Below are 21,237 nucleotides of genomic sequence, written 5' to 3' on the forward strand. Positions count from 1 at the left end.
ATAGATAACAGACTTCCAAAGCTAGTTGTCCTTTGGGGCAAGGGATTGTTGGAAGTTTCTTCTTGCACAATGTTCACACATTTATCACGGTTAAAGCAAAACATATCCTAATAAATGCTTTACTGTGGTTGTCTTTAGAAAGAGATCTTGCTTGTATTGTTAAGAATAAAAAGCTGATTTGAAAGTGGATGTGCAACTTACGAAGTGAATCATCCATTACAAACTGGGCCTGAGGGCGAGGTTCGTTGATGCTTGGTATCCTGGTTCTCTGAGCTCTCAAGGTGGCTTCAGGCAACTGCTCCAGTAGGCCTGGTTTCCTCTTTCTTAGCTGTTGCTCCTTCGCACGCATGGCTTCTTCACCTGCCAAAGAAGACAGTGCTTTACATATTACGAAATGCAAACATGTACATATGTAATGTAGTATCAAGTTCATAACACTTCAAACTGATGCCAATAGTATAGCTCGACCACAAGGAAAACAACCTTCCGTCAAAAGAGTTCGCGCACCTTCCCTGCCGTTATCTGTGCTCGGGGAAGTGTTGCCAGGTCAGACTTGAAAAAATCGGGAAATTGGGAAACCAGAAGATCTGCTACAAAATCCGATGATCTAATAGTAGCGGATGAACGACGTTCTCGGGGGTGCAGGGGCAGCATAGGCATGCACACTGGGGAGCAAGGGGTCGTCCGCAGATTTCTTCCAGCAAGGGGGAAACAATGTATTTTTATCAGGCGGGTAAAGAGGCATATTACCCCGTAATAATGTTGCCCTCTCAGAAAACACCACTTGAGTTTGAAATTATCACGTTCCCTATTACATCCCTATTATAAAAATGGATGTAAATTACTGTGACTGAAATCAACTAATATGTCTGAAATAATAGGTACTTTTATGTCAACATTCATTTTCCAGAAGGGGAGGGCGTGGCGACCATCCTTGCACTTCCTTCTGGACGTCCATGCTGCTATATAATTTTGTAGAAAATTAAATATTTAAGTAAAGAATAGTATATTAAGGATAGAAAACTAACTATTTTGAAGCCCATGAAAGTTTCAAGCAATTACGGGGGAGGGGGTGAATTATTCCATTTGTAATTGAACTATGCCGCTTTGTTCTCTAACAAATTTCTTGTTATTAACACTCACATGTTTTATTCGTCAGTTATGCTGCCTCTGTTGCTGCATTTAATATATATACATATATATATATATACACACGCCTAAAACTACACTAACGGAATTTTCGATGGTTCCTGACGCTATTTACACCCCTGTTTTGTACCCACCAATACAATAAAACAGTGAGATGGAAAGAGGTTTTTCTTTACCGACTGAACATTTATCAAAGCTTTTGCCCCCCTAATCCACGCTACTGTATCTCTCCCCTCCATGTTCAAGTAAGATGAGCAGGAAACATGTTTTTGAGCAGGCTGTAGGAGGTTCCATAGCAATAGTTTAAGGAATTTTCCCGAAAAATCAATAGGTCTGGCAACTCTGACGTGGCCGTGCTGAAAAGCTCCTTCCCCCTGTCCTTTCCCCCACCCGCCAGCACGATGAGGTTCTGCAGAGGTTTCTTTCCTTGTGGTTCCTCTATACAACAAATTCTCACCAATACTGATTCCAATACTGGTTAGCACAGCATGCTACAATGCCAGGGGTCCTGGGTTGGAATCCCGAATGCTCCTTGTGAGTGTCGCTTCATCAATTTCATCACATCATTCCTCATCGGTGTGATTAGCCATAAAAATGATGATGAATAACAACAATAAAATGATTCCAATACTGTCATTGATTCCAACCAGTACAAATACATGTTCCAATCCTGTTACTTGAATACTGCAAATTTTTCAGACGTGTGCACAAAAATATACATAGGTTCACATATGAGGTATTCAGATTATTGGATCATGGAGATCCAATTTTTTCCTGAGATAACAATCTCTCTCTCAAACCTAGATCAACTGGACCAATGCAGCTTCTTTGCGAGCTGCGAATCTGTACAATTTCCATTCATAACTGTATGTTACTTTCCAATACTGATCTATCAATATTGACTGTTATAATAATAATAATAATCCATCCACACTGAAAATACATCACATTCCAATAAATGCTGGTGTGCCGTGTCTTTGATTTCTGTATTATCTTTCAGGTGGGGCCCTCGGTAGATTTAAATTCTTTTAATCATTTAGGCTTACTATTTCCCAGTTTGCATATCCTTAATCTTCTAAGTATCATGAGCCATCCAAATTAACATTCTAGATAACCGACTTGCCATATGCCTATCGCTAGAAGCATATGTATTTCATTTTTGATGAAAACACGAAATGTGAAATAACACATTGTAATGTTAATTTCTTCATGTTTCTGAAAGGTGTGAGGTGCATTTTCCTACCCTGTTTTGTCACGAAATGATGCAAGATGAACTGCAATATGCGAAATAGACTCATAAACACGAAATTTAGAGTTTATTCACCAGCGAGACACTTTCTGAAGTTTGAATTATCCTGTGAGTTATCACCGAAAATTGATTTGTTCTGCTGTAAATATTTGAGAAGCAATGATGAACCCTTTAATACTCTGATAACTACTTAAATGTGCTATTAGAAGGGATATGTTTATTTTGTGTAATGAGTGCATTTTTTAAATGAAATTTTTGGATTATATTCACAATTTTAAAACTAAAATGATACATTTTTTTGCCGCTATAACACCGAAATTTTATTTTATTTACCGCTTTTGAAACCGAAATTGACTGTTTTTGTACCGAAATGTTGCTTTTTTTATTTACGAATAATATGTGCCTCCCTGTTGCACATTTCTAGGTTATTTGCTCTACATAAGAGAGTAGCGATGACAATTTTAACACAATTCAAACATAATTTCCTCAGCATAGCTCTATGAAATGGCATTTAAAAAATTCACACAGATACCTAAGTTGTGGAAATTGACGGGAGTCCAGAGGTTGAATTGTTAACTCCAGTGTACCTTAAGAAATTGACATTTTATTCCTTTGTTGACAAAGTTGTCTGCTGTGCTAATACATGTGCCAAGTCATGATTTTGCTATTCACCAAGATGTTTATGCAGGCATCTTGGGATTTATACATTACGAAACCAAGGTATATAAATTATGTCTTTATATTCATTCATAAGAAAAGCAACATGACAAAATTTTACACCAAAATACGGACAACTTATAGAAATATTACATTGATAAAATCTATAACAATTGTACCAACGAATGAATACACAGATATATCCTGATATATCAGCTCTGATTAAACTATCTCTAATACATAGTGAGACATACTTATTTCGTAAACTGTTCCCAACATTTCTGGTTGTTCTCCTTCCTTCGGAGTCTCAGCATCAGGCTGCTGGAGGTAGGCAAGACGTCGTATCTGCTTGGCAGCCATGTGCCGTTTGTTCCAGACAGTCAAATGGCGAGGCTGGTTGTCGTCATCGTCACGTACTTGGTTACGATTATGGACATTGCGCTAAAAAAACGAAAGCAATAATCAATAAATCTGCCTGTGTGCATATTAAAGAGTGCAGGAAGAGGATTTTGTTCAAGTGCCAAATAGTTTGCATGCACGATGCTAGATAGCATACGGAATTTAGAGCTACTTCACTTGAGCAAATAACACTCGAACAGTCATAATGAGCAGTATACATGCGAAGCTCAGTAGTAGACGTATAACCGTAATTTGTCTGTGATAGTGAACCCTCAAATATGGATCGTGAAGTGAAGGATGCACTGAAACTACATTAAGAATGTAGTTTAGTCTATCTTACCAATACACAGTGATATATGAAAATGAATAGATGATCGTGGGCTGAAACTACCGAGACGGATATTTTATATGTATGTGTATATGATTATTGTCATATTAAAATGATATTCCATCGTATATGCTTGAGGATGGGAGACTCAAACGAGTACGAGCAAGCGGAAGTGGCCTCCTGCAGTTCTCTAGTGCAGAAGTTCTCAAACCTTTTTCTCATTGTACCCTTTAGTCATAACTAAATGTCATAAGTTTCCTCCGAATAGTGGGTTTTGTGGATATATATATATATTTTTTGGGCTGCCTGATTGCCGAGGCATTTTTGATATTCTAAAGGTGTGCACCTTCAACAGAGCAAAATGACATTCGGGCTGTATGTGGAAAGATGGTAAAGAAACATTACAATTCCATGTTTACAATTTTAAAGATTAGTTACAAAAATAACATGTGTATGCTAAGAAGTATATAAAAAACTTTAATTTTCATTTTTTTTTCCAGAGTTATTGAAGAAAAGTAAAGAACAAAAGTGTGTTTGTAAACAAACTGTCAGGCACAATTTTGGAGTTTTTATTGTAAATCCTAAGAGTTTCTAGTGAGAAGAATGTGCCTGCATAGCCTGACACAGTTTCTTGATGTCTGGTTGTGCACTTGAAACTTTCAAGTGGAGATTCGGCTCCAAATTATAGATTTCAAACGAGTATTCTATTTCAATTTAAAAAAATATATGAAACAAACATTAGAGTATCAGTGACAAAATCAGCCTTATTTTCCTGTTGACTGTTAATGCTATGAAGTCTGAAACAATTAAGTCTGCTCTACACACCTGCATCAAGAATGTTATCTTGTGGGCATTCTCCACATTTCTCTTCTGAGCTGATCGCGTACCCCCTTAAAGTCTTTCATGTACCCCTGGGGGTAAGCATTCCACAGTTTGAGAACCACTGCTTTAGTGCATACCATTCAAGTTTAGGTTACAGACTACCATGGTGAAAGTGAAACACACTTTTGCTGGGGTTTTGATTCAACTGGAAAAGTCAGGGAAATTTACTCATGACTAGAAAAATGTTAGAGAATTTCAGGAAAAAATTCAAACACCTAACCTAACCTAGTGATGTTTTATGTAACATATTGTCATACAACATATATAAATTAGCATGTAAATAGTTTTCTTGATAACATTTTCATCCTTGAGGTACCATTTTATTAGAGGCTGGGTGAATCGCTGAGCTGGCTAATGCAGGGACATGGTCTGAAAAATCTCCACATGAAAACACCTGCCTGCGAATGAAACCTGGAGATTTTGCATGTCAATCAGATTTAAAGGTTCTAAGAGCATAATAAACTGAAATCTCCCTCTCTCTGAAACAAATGCTGGATAATTGTTGGTGCCATGGTACCACTGGCACAACAACCCAAGTCCACACCTATATTATTATACGAGGGTTATTTTTTAAGTAAGGTCCATTTTGCAATAAAAACGAAGTAAGTAAATTTTTATAAAAAAACATTTATTTTCTGAATTTACATACACTTCTCTATTTTTCTACATGATTTCCTTGCCAGTTTAAACATTTATCGTAACGAACTACGAGTTTTTGGATACCCTCTTCATAGAAATCTGCTGCCTGTGTAGATGAGTTTTGAGTCATATCGTCACAGGAGATGAGACATGGGTGTCCCACGTGACTCCTGAGTCAAAACAACAATCGATGGAGTGGCAACACACATCATCGCCTGTCAAAGTGAAAGCAAAACAGACACTTTCAAAGTGCAAGATCATGGTAACTGCATTTTGGGACAAGCAGGGTGTTTTGTTAGTGGACTTTTTGTTGCAAGGAATAACAATTAACTCAACTTCCGTGAGTAACTGGCTATCATCACAGGCGGCAGAGTTCTATGAGGAGGGTATCCAAAAACTCCTTTTTCGTTACGATAAATGTTTAAACCAGCAAGGAAATTACGAGGGCAATTCGGAAAAAAACCTCCATTTGCGCATGCGCGAGAAATGTCCAGGAAGAGCGACGTCAGTCCTGTGGCAGTATGTGCAGTAGTCCAAGAGACAGTGAGCAGTGGAAGGAGAAGGTTGTGTTGCAGTTCACTCGTCCGTTACAAAAATTGAAAATGAACGTTCCAATAGCAAAGCCCGCCAAATGTGAAGTGCGTGCCGTAATTCGATTTCTGTGTGCGAAAAATCTTTTGGCGGCTGCGATTCATCGTGAACTGTGTGATATTTACGGACCAAACGTGATGAGTGACAGTGTCGTACATGAATGGTGTCGCATGTTTAAAGATGGATGAACCGACGTGCACGATGTGGCAAGAAGTGGGCACCCATCTGTAGTCAGAAACGAACTCATGCAGGAAATTGACAAAACTGTCCGTGAAACCCATCGGTTCACGATATCGGAACTTTCTCGGACTGTTTTGTACGAGGTGGTGACAGAAAAGTTGGGGTACCACAAGTTCTGTGCTCGTTGGGTTCCAAAACTCCTTTCGAAGGAGCACCAAAAAAACCAGAATGGGCTCTGCTTTGGACTTTCTGTCGCGTTATGCCGAAGAAGGAGAACAATTCCTTAACAGAATTGTGACTGGCAATGAGACCTGGGTGTCGTACGTGAACTCTGAAACCAAACAGCAATCAATGAAGTGGGGACATACGCACTCACCAAAGAAACCCAAAAAGGCTCGGCGAACATTGTCTGCCAGAAAGGTTATGGCAACAGTCTTGTGGGATGTGAAAGGTGTACTGTTAGTGAAGTTCATGGAGCATGGATCGACCATCACTTCAGAAGTCTACTGTGAAACATTACGACAACTCAGACGAGCCATCCAGAACAAGCGTCGGGGCATGCTGACTTCCGGTGTGGTGTTGGTTCACGATAACGCTCGCCCGCACACACTGCTGGACGTACTCAAGAACTTTTGGAGCAGTTCCACTGGGATGTTTTTGGTCATCCTCCCTATAGCCCAGATTTGGCACCGAGCGACTACCACCTCTTCAGGCACATGAAACAGTGGCTTGCATCACACAGCTTCGACAATGACAATGTGCTTCACGATGCTGTTAGCAGGTGGCTTCATTCCCAGGCGGCAGATTTTTTTGCAGAAGGAATTTCAAACCTTGTAAAACGTTATGACAAGTGCCTCAATTTGAATGGTGATTATGTTGAAAAGTAATGTCATGTTCTAAGTTTCAAATGTATATAATACAAGTTCTGTATCTACGAATGTATGTCATTGATAACCAAACGGAGGTTTTTTTCCGAATTGCCCTCGTATGTAGAAAAATAGAAAAGTGTATGTAAATTCAGAAAAGAAATGTTTTCTTGAAAAACATTTACTTATTTCGTATTTATTGCAAAACGGACTTTACTTAAAAAATAACCCTCGTATATTTGATTTCACTATTTGGTGTAACAGCAACAATGTGTTGTATCCCACAGAAGCAACTAGCAGAGTGCAGCTGGATTTCCCTGTTTCTAGTGAAACAAACCTGTGCCACAGAAACCCCACGCAAAGCTTTTCTTAGGTTCTGGATGTGGTCCTCGCCATCGTCTTGAGCCCATTGAACTCCTGGTAGTCTCTCCTCCTGCATCTCCTCAATGCTTATATCGTCAGCTGCACTTATTGTGTAACTCACCATGGACTTCCTCCGGTTGTCCTCTATGATAGTCATCGGGCCATACAGATGAGCATAGTGGTCCCTGTAACAATTATCTCTCTTAACAATTTTCAAAATAACGACAATTATCACCTAAAATATAAATTAAAAATATACTTGTCTGAAATGTTGACCAATACTGATTAAGCAGTGATGAGAAATGGTTGTTTAGTTCATAAGGCTAGACTCCCAATAAATCCGTGGATCTTACATTTTCCTGCATTATAAGTTCTTTAGTCTCAAGAATTGTGAAAAATGTATGATCAAGGTTCCCTGTAAGAAATGCCACTTGTTTCCCCATTTAAATATTTTCATGTTTTCTTCTTTTACCATTCTAGCAAGAGTTTAATTGCCACTATTTTTACATTTACTTTGTCCTTCAGTTATGGGACACCGTGTACAATCTTGTCAACAATAAGGGACTGATGGAAGGCTTGTATTACTAATAACAATAAACCTTTGTGTTCAAGAATTCCAAAGTGTTAGTTTCGTGTCACGTAATACTAATTATCACTGTTGTGTATTTGGAACACATGCAGATCTCACTCAAGATGTCGAATAGATTATAAATGATATGCACACATAATTCAACATTATTTAATTGACCTCAAATTTACCATTCAACAAACTATAACAAACCTCATTTATACAAGACAAAACACAATCTGTTTTTTTCCACATATCGACAATTTCAAAGGTCTTATAAACCATACAGACTATTTACGCAATAAGCGTCACACATACGACATTCCCCCACCTGTTTGAAATTTTGTGTTCGCAAAATTTTGGTTTTATTTTTTACTTCTTTTTACCATAATCACTCAAATCCAATCTTTCCGGTGGTTTTCTTTGCCTCTGACTTCTACTTAACACTCTTGACTCTGCTGCTTCAATTTGATCCAAATCTATGTTCCCACTTGCAACTTCTTCCAACACTTCATGATTGTCTCCTCTCTCGTAATCCTTAAACATATCATTCTCATCTAAATATCTTCCTTCGTGGACTTCTGAAGATGTGTCATTATTCTTATCACCATCAAATGTAGAATGAAATTCTTCCTTTAGAATATCAAGGATCCCTTGAATATCATTATTTTTTATGCAATTGTCACATTTATTTAATATACGCATTCCATTACAAACATCAGAGTTCATTGCATTATTTCCTGTGACATTGTGTGCAATAATACCAGATTGCGGAGAACAAGTTTCCCTTGCACAAATTTCAATCAATTCCCAATGTAACTTTAGGATCATAATTTGAATCCAACTACTTCCTAAAAGCAGGTATTCTAAATGACAGTTAATTATGTACAAATCTAGACGATAAAACTGATTTCTCCATGCAACATTCACATTAACTTTTCCCAGTAAAGGTATCACATTATTGCCAGCACCTTTCAATGTACAGTTAGGCTCAGACATTTGTACATTTTGCAGAAACGTTTGATAAAAATCTTGTCTAGCTACAGATGCATAGGATCCAGTGTCAATCTCAAACTTCGATTCATGATCATTTACACTTAATTTCTACTAAATATGCACGCTGGTTAATGTTGGAATCTGGTTCCTTTGTACACACTTTTATCATTTTCAGAATCATTGATCACATGTTGTGATGATCGAAGGCTGGATGCCTGATCCACAATTTCTTCTTTATCAACTTTACTATTAACGTTGACTTGTGCATCATTAGAATGCATAAAAATAGTGGCAATAAATAAATCTTGACTGGCAGCTGTGTTTGTTGGATTAGCATCAGAGTTAGGTGCGGATTCTAATTCAGTTATATGAGCAGCAAATCTGTTATTGTGTTCATAATTTGTGGACTTTCTACGTTCAATGTTAATCCTTTTAAAACATTTCAAATAAGTATGGCCTTGCTTCCCACAAAATGAGCAGTAATTTCTTTCATAATGCCCTTGCACTTTGGACTTAGATTCATATGATTTTGAATTATTACCTCTTTTTAACATTGTCTTCAGAACCGCCTCCGCCTTCTTCAGAACGGCCTTTGATGAGTCGAAATGCTTGCCACACAGCTCCGATTTCAGACGAGGGAACAACAATAAGCGTCACACATACAACAATCACATTGCAACTTTTACTAATTTCCTTATACAGATTTTAAAATGGTCCACTTTAGTACTTTTTGAGGGTTGTTTCCTGTCATGTAAGTACTTTTCTTTTCAAAAATTCACTGGGAATCTAGTATTTGTGCCGAAATCCTGTGGTATGTACTTCATAAAACCACCACAAAGTGGGGTATGTTCAGGTATATCACTAGCAGTGGGAAAAACAAGACATGCATAGTGAAATGATCATTTAATTATGAAAGAAAATGTACAACATACACCAAATTAGCAGGAATTTTGTACATTTTAAGTACTGTAAAAAATCAGAACACTGCTCACACAGGACTACCTATGTGCACAGTTAGTTCCTTCATAGCCCAGTGTCCTGCATGTTTTCATTTAAGCACTGTTCCATTACAGCCACCAATACCTCTGTGTGAGTAGACAGGCAATGTTCATTGTGATGTAAGTCACCACTTGGCATTTTTCCATCTTGCCACTTATTGGTATGGCGAAGTATGATTACCCAATACATTCTATACCTGTAAATGGCATGTTTCTGCCGTAGAAAATAGCTGTTTTCACACAGGAACACTGCTCAAATGTACTGAATCCATCTTGAAATGGTGCAGCAAAACACTGACACTAGTGGCATTAAGAAGTACAAATTTCAGGATTGACACATTTTCAAATAACTTATCAAATAATTCTCACATAAAACCTATAATTTAATTTCAAAGCATTACATTTAGTATAAGTAAAAAATAAAATGTTATGTGGCCTATAACCAATTACTAAAGTAGTTATTGGTCCAGCATGTAAGAAAGATTGGTTGCTTGCTAATATAATATATATATATTATGCTATCTAAGATAATTCTTCTTTGAGGTCATTACTTACATAAGACAAAGTTTCTCATATGTTGTCTTGAATGCAGGCTCAAAACAATGGCTCCTCAGTAAGAAAGGCTGCAAGTACTTCTTATCGATGTGAACAAGCTTAACCTGAAAGAAATATGAAGTGCAACTTTTGGAAGTATCTGATTGTATGTGCTGAATCAAACACACAAATAGACTTGTATTGATTTTAATGATTTATTTCTAGTCCGGTTAAACATTGATGCTCTTCTTTCTTTCTCTCTCTCTCAAATAACTTTAAACACAATGACACAGTGTAGCTCTTTTGAGAAACAAGGGCTGGCAGATTTTGTCATTAATATCAGTTTGTCCAAATTTTTTTCACTACAATTGACCAATATGTTTTCACTACTAGAAGTAAACTGATAGTAAACTTTTATTCATACCAATAAAGTATCAATGTAATTAGTTAGTGTCCCTTCATATAAGAAACTGTTGCGATAACTTATATTCTACCAATCCAACATAACATGAAAAAATTTTCTGTGAATAAGTTGAATATCTCATTTACCTAATTTATGATCAACACATGTAACCAAGTGATGGCAGTGTGCGATTGATTAGCATTTTTGTCTTTGGAGCAAGTGGTCATGTGTTTGATTCCCTGTGGGAGCTACTTGAAAGCAGTAGAGCAGACTCCAGTCTCAAAAACATGAAAGCATCGGGAATGGAACTTGATGCATTTGCTATGTGTCAAGTGGCTTTTGCGAATGAAAAGCCACTTGATATGCCAAGGCCCTTAACAGGCTGTTGCACTACTGAGTTTAGTTTTAATGTACTGCAATAGTTTTTGCCTTGGAAAAAGAAACTGAATTTAGACATTTTTTTTAAACAACAACAAAAAAACAAGGAACCATCAATTATATGTTTATATTCACTAAAAAGTAACAAAAGGGTGGAATTTTACATTAAATTGCAGTCTATGTGTATTATAGAAATATCTAATTGATCAAATTATCAAGGGCAGTGGTTCTTAAACTTTTTTCTCATTGTACCTTTTAGTCATAACTAAACCCCCATCATAGGTTTTCTCAGAGTAATGGGTTTTGGGGATTTTTTGGCTGCCTGAACCCGGGACCCCTTGATTACAAGCTGATGATGCTACCACTGTGCTATCAGTGAGGCCCCATATGTTTGAATAGTGGAAACAATGAGAGTGTGCATGAAGGCGGAAAGTAACAATATCCTAAGAAAATGTTTTTCCTCTCTCTCTCTCTCTCTCTCTCTCTTTCTCTTTATCTCTCTCTCTCTCTCTCTATCTCTCTCTCGCTATAGGATGCATGCGACCAGTGGCCAGAGGTGTGCATTCTGGGTAGGCTAGGTCTGCTGCACCTACCCAAATAAAACTAAAGAAGTAAGTATATGTGTTATTGTAACATTTGCAAGGGATGCAAATAAAACATTTCCATCCTTGCATCTTCATGTTCTGTAATGGCTTGCATGGCTCGAAAGGTACTTGGGAACTGTGCAATCAGTTATACACCGAAAGAGCAGCAGCCTGGTCCCCACAGTCAGTATAGGTTTACTGAATGAATGTAATGCTTTCTGGCCCTGCAGTGAGCATTTAAAATTTCTTCACCTAGCATTGGTCAGCTGGTGCATGTGTGGCGAATCTCTGTGCACTGCCATTGGATGTATTCCACACACTGATAAGCACCACATACTGGCCGTAATGTGATATGATACCATATGCTGTTTTATGTATATTTCTTTCTGTGTGTTGGTATTGAAAAATACTGTGCTGCTATGGCAGAAAGTGCGTGTGTAATTGAAGATATGTTTCAGTGAGAATCGTGATGTTTAAATGGAGGAAGACCTGTGCCAGCAATATGAAACTTGAAATTTTTACATAAATAAAACGATTGGATTTCTAACGGAATGTGTTGAATACAGAAGGTTACAGTTGAAATAATCTCACCAATGCTATCATAAAACATAATGATCTCAGAGTAATTTGTGTTCACTTATTTAATTTACAAGTATGACTTATGTACTTAATACAAGCAATTGTGTTTCAAGCCAAAGCCTGTTAAAATGTTTTCATTATTGCATAACCATTTTGCATTAGAAAATGTTAAACTGAAATAATTTTTATAGAACCTACTTCAATGTTGCGTGCACCATATGGCCCTGCCAGTGGCACAACCAAGTTTCTTTCTCAACATTTTTTTTCCCTAGCTATGCTAAATATTGCATACATATGGTAACATCTGAAGAGTGTCATGTTTTTAAACAATCAGCCTATGTATACATATATGCACTATATTTAAAAATACTGATTTTTGGAAGTGTATGTAAGTTAGTATCCCCCCCTACCTTTCCTTTGCTGACTGCATCCAAATCTGTGACTAAAACTTACTCTAGTATAGAAGCTTCCATGAACTCCTGCTATATCTTCTATTCCTGCCATTAGATTCATTATTACCTGAAATTAGAATGATTGTACTGCATGTTAAAAATACATAGTAAATGCCCCAGAAACTTTTAAGATGTTTTCCCTTTATAAGGCAAAAAGGCATACCTGTCCCAGCTTCCTGCCAAGAGAGCAGAAGAAAGTACTTGGCTGTGTCAGGAAACCACATCGCCAAGCATGCCGCATGCATGTTGACAAGATCAATGGCCTCTGTATGTTGATGAAATACCTTGTATAAAACCTGATTCAACATGTGAAATTTTCTTTCATATAGATAAATAGCCACATTTCAAGCAGTGATTTCTTTCTGTTTATTTTATTTTTACTAGTACCTACTGTGCATTGCACCAGTGGAGTTTTCCTAAACAGTACAGTCTCGATAATTCAAAGTGACAGGACTGAGCCTAACTCGAATTACAGAAAACTCTGACTACACAGAATAATGTAGGGAAAATCAGGATGGGTGAAAGAATAACAATACAGAGGTTGTTTCCAATCTATGGTGACGATTTCAAATTGCACCTACTTTAAGAGAGACCATGTCGCCACCATCGAGAGTGCTCTATTTGGTGGCCCTGCATCTTTGTAATTGCCCGACAGCAAAGTTTCCACTGTAGGAGACTGGCACAAAGTGTAGTCATGCCCAGCCTCAACCACTCCTGCCGACAGGCTTTCCATAGCCCTTCAATGGTGTGGGGTCTCCTGTAGACAAGGCTCGTTTCAGTAGGCTGAAAGCACAAAAGTCCATCGGTGAGGCATCAGGTGACTTCACTGGAATGTCTGTGAAAGGAATGGTACGAATTCCAGTTTCATCTGCCATTGTTTTTGGAGGAAGAGGTGGGTTGAGTGAGATGTGTGACTTGACACCTTGTTTTGAGCTTATGAACATGCCCTTTGCGTTGCTTTTCCAAACTCAAATTGCGGTGAATGATGGTGTGCACTGACTTCAGTGATGTTTGTAGCCGGCTCGCGATACTTCTCTGTGTGGCTGGATTCTCCCTGATGACCAGCGCCCGGATGTCCCGAATTGTAGCTGGTGTGCGGCAAGTGGCAGGCCGGGGGTTGGCCTGTTTTTGCCCCACAGGAATCATTCCATGCCTCGCCTTACCTGACCCTTTCAACACCCGTGATATGCCATTTTTGGACACAGTGAATCCACGCTCCTTGCACAGTTTTATAATGGCACTATCACTGTAGTTTATGTTGGAAAGTGCAGATATGTAATCCTCCCAACATGCACTGATTTTCGGCGGCATTCTTCCCGATACGAACTGACCACACCTGTCATGCACAGTCAACGGTCCAACATACCCACACGACTGGCAGCTTTGATCTCTTCCCGCTTGGTGGTGCTGCAAGAGGTGTGCAATTTCGTTACAATAGATCCGAAACAACCTCTGTATAACAAAAAACTACAGTGGAAAATGAGATATACAGTATTATTATGAATATTGCACTTACATTGCTCAGTACTGAAAAAATAGTTAAACAATATAAATACTATTATAGTTATATTCATACTGACATGAACTTACACTTTAAATAAATGGTCATATGTCTTCTACTTGAGGATATTGTGCCAGCCCCTGTGGCAGAGTGGTTAGCAAATCACACTATGGTGCCAGGGGTCCTGGGTTCAAATCCCTGCTTGGGCATGGATGTTTTTGAGTGTCCATTCATCAATTTCATCACATCATCACTCATTCACATCTTTGCAAATTAGCCAAAATTGGCACAAAAGCTAAGTAAAATAAAACAAAATCAATCAAATCGAATTCAGGACATTGTATTGTTTCCTTCACATACTTTTACTATCATCATAACAGCCCAAAGTACACATTTTGTTTTCTGTTGACTGGTCACCATTTTTGAAGTATGGCGTGATAATCTCTCACACATCAGTGCAACAAATAAAGCATTGCCAAATAACATTTTTGAGTTAGATTCATATTTAGAGTTACAGTTCACTTTAGAATCATATTTAGAATTACAGTTCACTTTAGATTCATATTTAGAATTACAGTTCACTGAAGCCCTAACAATAATTTTGAATACCATGTACATCTAATTATGGACTAAATCTCATGGTGCAACAATCTTTAGAATGTCAAGTATCTTGTCATTGGATCATGTATGGTCAGTTCCATCATTATTTTGCTTCTTATACTCCACAGTGAAACCTCGATTTACATTATACACTTGATTTTCATGGTCCCAGTGTAGCAGCATGTTATACAATTTTCCAGGATTTTCCCACATTTTAAGTTTTCTTTCCTTGGTCCCCTGGAAAACATAAGATCATGGTTGTTGCACTGTGCATATTTAAGTGTCTATTTTGTTACAAGCATGACATACTTACATTTTCCATTATCTCTTCATTCATTGTTGGTTGAATATTTTGCAATTTTCTTATGTGGAAATATTGAACAAGTAGTTTTATTGTTCCTCCCTGTGAAAAGAGCAATGTTGTTATTGGTAGATTTCTTTTAATGTGTATCTACAGTTATGCAGGGTGTCGACATACAACAGTTACAAGGTAGAAGACATCAAGGAGAAAATATTGAATTTTCATCCTATATGTATGCAACCATGCAGCACACATTCATGGTGGCCACTGACATTCACTTTTACTGTTGAGTAAGATACTAGAAGCAAAGTAGCTGACTTAACTACTTTTCCCCAAATTCTGTATGTAGATCTCACCACCCATTTATACTTTATTTGATACTTTAGCATTTAAAATAGAATTCTTAAATTTTGTCCAGATGTTTTCACCCTCTCCAGAGGGTACGCATTAAATATTTTGTGTTTTTTTAGGTAAACATGTAAATGATAGTGGAAAGTCATGTGCGCTGCATAGCTACATACATACATACAGGGCAGGAAAGCATCAATAAGCAAATGTTATTAAGTAAAACTCATTCAAATCATCAAATATAGATTATGTTACTAATTGTCAAATTTCATTACCGATGCCAGTACTTGAAAATTGAAACAATTTACAGTATTTCAGAATATTTATAAATTTTCAGCTATAATTTTTAATTGGAACTGTAATACATCAATCTATCAAAGCATTTATTTAATCGCTAAACTCATTTCTCACCACAATGCTCTTGCAAAAATAATGAAAATTGATGTATTTTGCACAACTTTCAAGATAATTAGACTACTTCACAAAAGTGTCATGTGGCATTTGCATTTTTGGAGACTTCATTAGATTTCTGGACCCTGCAAAAGTATCTGTGATAAAATGTGAATCCTAATTCTAACAACTTTATACCATAAACTTCTCATTTAATATTCTAATATCATTTAAAGCTGATCATTAAAATGCATTCAAGAATTATTGTTTCACGCTAATTAATAAAGTTAAGTAACAAATGAATACCATGATAATGAACACATGAAGTGTGCAAGTTATGCACCTCAGTGTTCTCACAACTTTACTGCATGAAATGTAAAGGATGGGAACTAAAATATCCCAATATTATTAGCATAATTACCTGAAGGAATACTGTAAACAGAATCACATAAATAGTTGTTGAAAGAAATACTGGCTTTGCTCTAACAATTTTTGTATCAAGCATCTGTACCAATGAGTATGCGATTCCACCTCTTAATCCACCATATGCTATAACGAAAATCTCCTGTTCCCTAATTGTTACTGATCTGAATCTGTTTGCAATCTTTGACAAACTTGGTGTGACTGAAATAAATATTTTCATTTTCATTACAGGAAAAATAGAAAGAAAACAATTACATAACTACATAGCACACAAATATAATACAATTTCAAAAATTTGTATGTCTCGGCTGAAATTGAGTAACTCGACATCATAACTAAGGTAATAACAGAGTTCATGACAGGATCTACAAATTTGAATTAAATGAACAACATGTATGTTTAATTCAAATTTTTCCCCCTTTTGAGCGAGCTCTAACATTCATGATTTTCATCTGTTTAACACTAGAAGTGCCAAGCCGGTCATTTTGACCGTTTTTCAAATTTCAATTTTTGCTTTGTACAGAAAAAATTTTCTTCGTGCGTTGAAATTTTGTGACTTTTCCTAAAATTTGCAGTACATTGTTACTGCTATGCGTTATTTACAACAAAAAAAGATACTAATTGAAATATTTGTGTTTCTACCTAGAAGAGCCGTTGCCGGTCATTTTGACCGGTAATGTATTTCAATGGAAAACCACTTCTCGGTTGGAACGTTGCACTTAGTTTCCACCCCTATTCTTCCTTCCTCTTTTAGACTCGCCCATATATGTTGGCGTATTGTCAAAGCTGATAAGGAGGAGAAAGTGAAGACACAGTTTCGTTTGAACACTGCAGTTTGTAAGCATGTTTTCTAGACAATGTGTCCTCAGTCCAGAGGAATATTTGAAAGTATTACAGGAGATTAGTGAAAATGAATCCGGTGTCAAGGACCCAGATCTTACTGTAGACGATTCCATGCTTCGACACATACAGAAGTGTACGGAAGAAGAAGCAGCTCGAAAGCAGCAACCCAACTGGCGTTTGTCATTACAAGACCTTGACGCTTTCCTGGCTATTTTATATGGTAGAGGAGTGTATGGGTGCAGTTCTATAGACTATGATTTTTTATGGAAAACTACTTTGGGGGCCACCTTTCTTTCAACAAACAATGTCAAGAAACAGATTGAGGGAAATAATGAAATATCTTAAATTCGATTCAAAATCATCCAAATCTGAACAATTACAAACTGATAAATTTGCACTGTGCTCTGAAATTTGGGACAAATTTATAGCTAATTGTAGGAGTTGCTACACCCCAGGGGAAAATCTGACAGTTGACGAACAATTGTTTCCTTCGAAAGCGAGGTGTAGATTTACCCAGTACATGCCAAACAAACCAGACAAATTTGGTATAAAATTTTGGATGCTAGTGGACGTACATTCCAAATACATGTGCAATGCCTTTCCATACCTTGGGAAAGATGAATCAAGGAAGGATAATGTTACTGTAGCTGAAAATGTTGTATTGAGAATTACTTCACCTTATCTAAATGTGAGTAGAAATGTAACTACTGACAATTATTTCACATCGCTAAAACTCGCTGAGAAGCTAAAGGAGAAGAAGACGAGCCTAATTGGTACTATGAAGAAAAATAGAAAGGAGATTCGTAATGAAATTGTGAACATTAGAACACAAGTGTATAAAACATGTTTGCTAAAAAAAAGGGGGACATTACATTGTGTGCATACCAAGCTAAACCAAACAAAAATTTTCTACTTCTAAGCTCCGTGCATTCAGATATAGAAGTAGATTTGCAAAGCCAGAAGAAACTGCTAGAAACAATCAAGTATTACAACAAAACTAAATGCGGTGTTGATGTTGTTGATCAAATGGCACGCAAATATTCAGTCCGTGCTTCATCACGTAGATGGCCGGTACATATGTGTTTTACAATATCTTAGATCTGGCAGCAATAAATGCATGGGTAGTTTACAAGGCAGTCACGGGGAGGAACGTTACGAGACATAACTTTTTGATAGAATTAGCTGAGGAACTGAGAGAAGGACATTTGAATGCAAAGCCCAATAAAATATTGTCAACATCAATATCACATGCATGGAATGTAAGTGGCTCTGTTTCCAGAAAGAGGTGCCAATGCCAGGTGGCATTGTGCAATGAAAACAAAACAAGTGACATTTGTTCAGTGTGCAACAAATATGTTTGTGGAAAATGTGTTTATGGTGTAGAAAAGGTACTGAAATGCAAAAAACGTAATATGTGAAATTTCATGACGGAAACTTATTTCCTTGAAGAAAATTAATATTTATTGTTGTAATTAGTGCATGCAAAATAAAAATCGCTGGGTTTCATGATATTTTTGTATTTTTTTACAAAATATTTTGTTTTATTAGTAATAAGAAGTAATATCCATTTTGAGAAATGGTCAAATTTTAAATACCGGTCATTTTGAGCGGAGGTGGCGCTTCTAGGTAGTAAAAAATCCTGGCGGTTCTAGTGTTAAATTTTAAAAATAAGAAAATTACAGAAGTCTCTTGTCCAATGTGTTTTGCATTATTTGACATTGATGTAAATATTTTAATATTAACTAATATTAATTTCAATACAGCATGTCTTTTTACTAGTCGTTAATCTCATCGCTGCAGTAATTAGTGACAAAAAAAGCCAACACAATGTTAACTAAAGTACAGTTTTCAGTTTCATGAAAATTTCCATTTCGAGCCCTGCTTCATTTGTTATGTGCTAAGGTGTTTTATCGGATTTGGAATATTATTGATTCTTCCTAATTCAGCATTTCTCATTGCTTCATTATTAATAGTAACTTGTATGGACAAGGAAGAACCTCAAAATGCTGGAAAATCTAAAATTTGGGGAAATTTTGTAACATTTTTGTTTATTGGGACCATGTCATGTGGAATAATGTAAAAATACAAGTACGTAATCTTTTCTATTTTGGTTATTTTACATAGCTTTTCTACCACTTCGGTTAAAATGACCTCCCTGATTGTATAGTTGTAACGTCGTCACTTTGTAATCAAGGGTTCCCGGGCTCAATATCCGGTGGAGGTGAATTGTGGTTTGGATTCCACTTTAAACTGTAGGTCTAATCCCAATTAGCCTGTCTGTGCATAAAGTAGACTTAAAACACAAACTGAAACAAACAAACAAACAATGACCGTGGGATGAATGAAAAACTGGTCAATGCATGATGACACAAACACAATGATACATCCATTCCTTAACCAGGTTTTCAACTTGGAACCACTGGCTTTGTAGCACATTACACCTACCACTTCATCATGGAAGGAAGCTAAGTTATGGACATGAATACATCTATCTTTGGTTACTAATGCTACTAAAAGAAGTTCAAAGGCATATTTGATCTTGTGTCAACAAATCCCTTCTCTACCAAGTCTTGAAAGAATTCTGTACTGTATATGCAATAAAATTTCCACACATACTTTTAGTCAGTGGTGGCAATGAAGGGGGGCAGTTGCCCCCCCCCCATTTTTCGTCACTTTTCCCCTGCATTATGCTAAACATTATCTACAAAGGGATATATACTCTCTTTGCTCCCCCAGTTTTGTCACCTTTCCCCCTGGTTTTGGAACCCAATCGCTGCCACTGCTTTTAGTACAAGTTATCACAAGAAGGCGAAATATATAGAAAATAAACTTACCAATAAACCGTACAACAAAGCACAGAAGCAAGCTCCACAAAGCAAATGACACATTTGTTTCCAAGTTCTTTGTTATGGTCATACCCAGAAATAAGAATATGATGGCATCACAGGTAGAACTGGAAATAAGGTTATAAGAGCACTTTGATTTTGTGTGGTACATAGAATAAAAATTCGAAGTAATATTACTTATTATTTCCATCTCTTCTTTTGTAATTAGAAACCATAATCTGCATAGATTCATTTCACTTTAGACAAAATAACTCGAAGCAAAACACACACAATCGAAGAAGGCAGGGAAGGAAGAACAGCATGTTTCAAAAATGGAGCCTAGTGACACCCATGGGACAACATGAAACATCATTTTATGTCCAGTTTCTAATGACACATTTTAGTCTTCACAACTAACAATGTTTGTTTATTAAGAGTAAAGAAGCAAAAAAGATTTAACTAGCAATGTTTCTTTACATTATTTAATGTGATGAAATATTCAGAAGTAAAGATGACATGTCACTACTTAAATCTTTTCTTTTTTGCTTGTTTTTTATGTAATGAATTATCACTATTAGTCATAATAACAATCACATCACCAAGAAGAATTAAATTTTGATGTTCCCTGACAATGTAATCAGTTTGCAAAATATTAACTATTGCAGTTTTTAAGATTAAATTAATAATGATAGAAACTCCAATGAACAAACAGTTGACATCTGGAAAGGTAAAACTATAAATACAGCAATATTTTAACTCATAGAACATGTTAGGAAACTCCTAGGCAGGGCCGCTGTTAGGAAATGTGAGGTCCTATGTGAGTTACACCCGCGATGCCCTTGTATTTTGAAAAGTAAAAAAAAAAGTAGACATCTTCATTCCTCCTAAAATTATACACTCCCAAGTTCCTCTCCCCCTCCCCCTTCTTACCACATCCTCAGCACACATAATATTTACCATGAAGTTTGAAAGCTTGAAAAGGGCATCGAAACATTTTTTTCTTAATAAAGGTAGGCCTTGTTTCCGCACTACCATCCCTTGAAAAATTTCCAGGGTTATTAAAATTTACATATTTTGGAATGTAAAACATTTTACATGTTTGAAAGCCTAAGATTCATGTTCGGCCCCAAGTTACGCTGCTGCTTATCGTCACATTAAAGACATGTTCCTGTCTTTCTGCAGCATACTAAAGATTCTGTCTTTTCGGACAG

At 36.8% G+C, this 21,237-nt stretch overlaps 1 protein-coding gene across 2 annotated transcripts in view; it reads right to left on the reverse strand.

Moving 5' to 3' along the window:
- LOC145988211 (Na(+)/H(+) exchanger beta-like) overlaps positions 1 to 21,237 on the reverse strand; it is a 45,336-nt gene that overhangs the window by 15,223 nt on the left and 8,876 nt on the right. For both annotated transcript variants that reach the window (XR_014441714.1, XM_083123055.1), the window contains exons 4-11: positions 20,036 to 20,154; positions 16,357 to 16,559; positions 15,210 to 15,299; positions 12,797 to 12,862; positions 10,421 to 10,524; positions 7,278 to 7,488; positions 3,310 to 3,496; positions 202 to 360 (exon numbers count right to left, since the gene is read on the reverse strand). Coding sequence is in view for 1 of the 2 variants with exons in the window: in XM_083123055.1 (XP_082979181.1) it covers positions 202 to 360; positions 3,310 to 3,496; positions 7,278 to 7,488; positions 10,421 to 10,524; positions 12,797 to 12,862; positions 15,210 to 15,299; positions 16,357 to 16,559; positions 20,036 to 20,154 (1,139 nt within the window). In the remaining variant the exon portion in view is untranslated. The remainder of the gene's footprint in view (positions 1 to 201; positions 361 to 3,309; positions 3,497 to 7,277; positions 7,489 to 10,420; positions 10,525 to 12,796; positions 12,863 to 15,209; positions 15,300 to 16,356; positions 16,560 to 20,035; positions 20,155 to 21,237) is intronic.

Source organism: Lepisma saccharinum, chromosome 5, assembly GCF_977018435.1.
Source record: "Lepisma saccharinum chromosome 5, izLepSacc3.1, whole genome shotgun sequence".
In the NCBI taxonomy this organism is placed as follows: Eukaryota; Metazoa; Arthropoda; class Insecta; order Zygentoma; family Lepismatidae; genus Lepisma; species Lepisma saccharinum.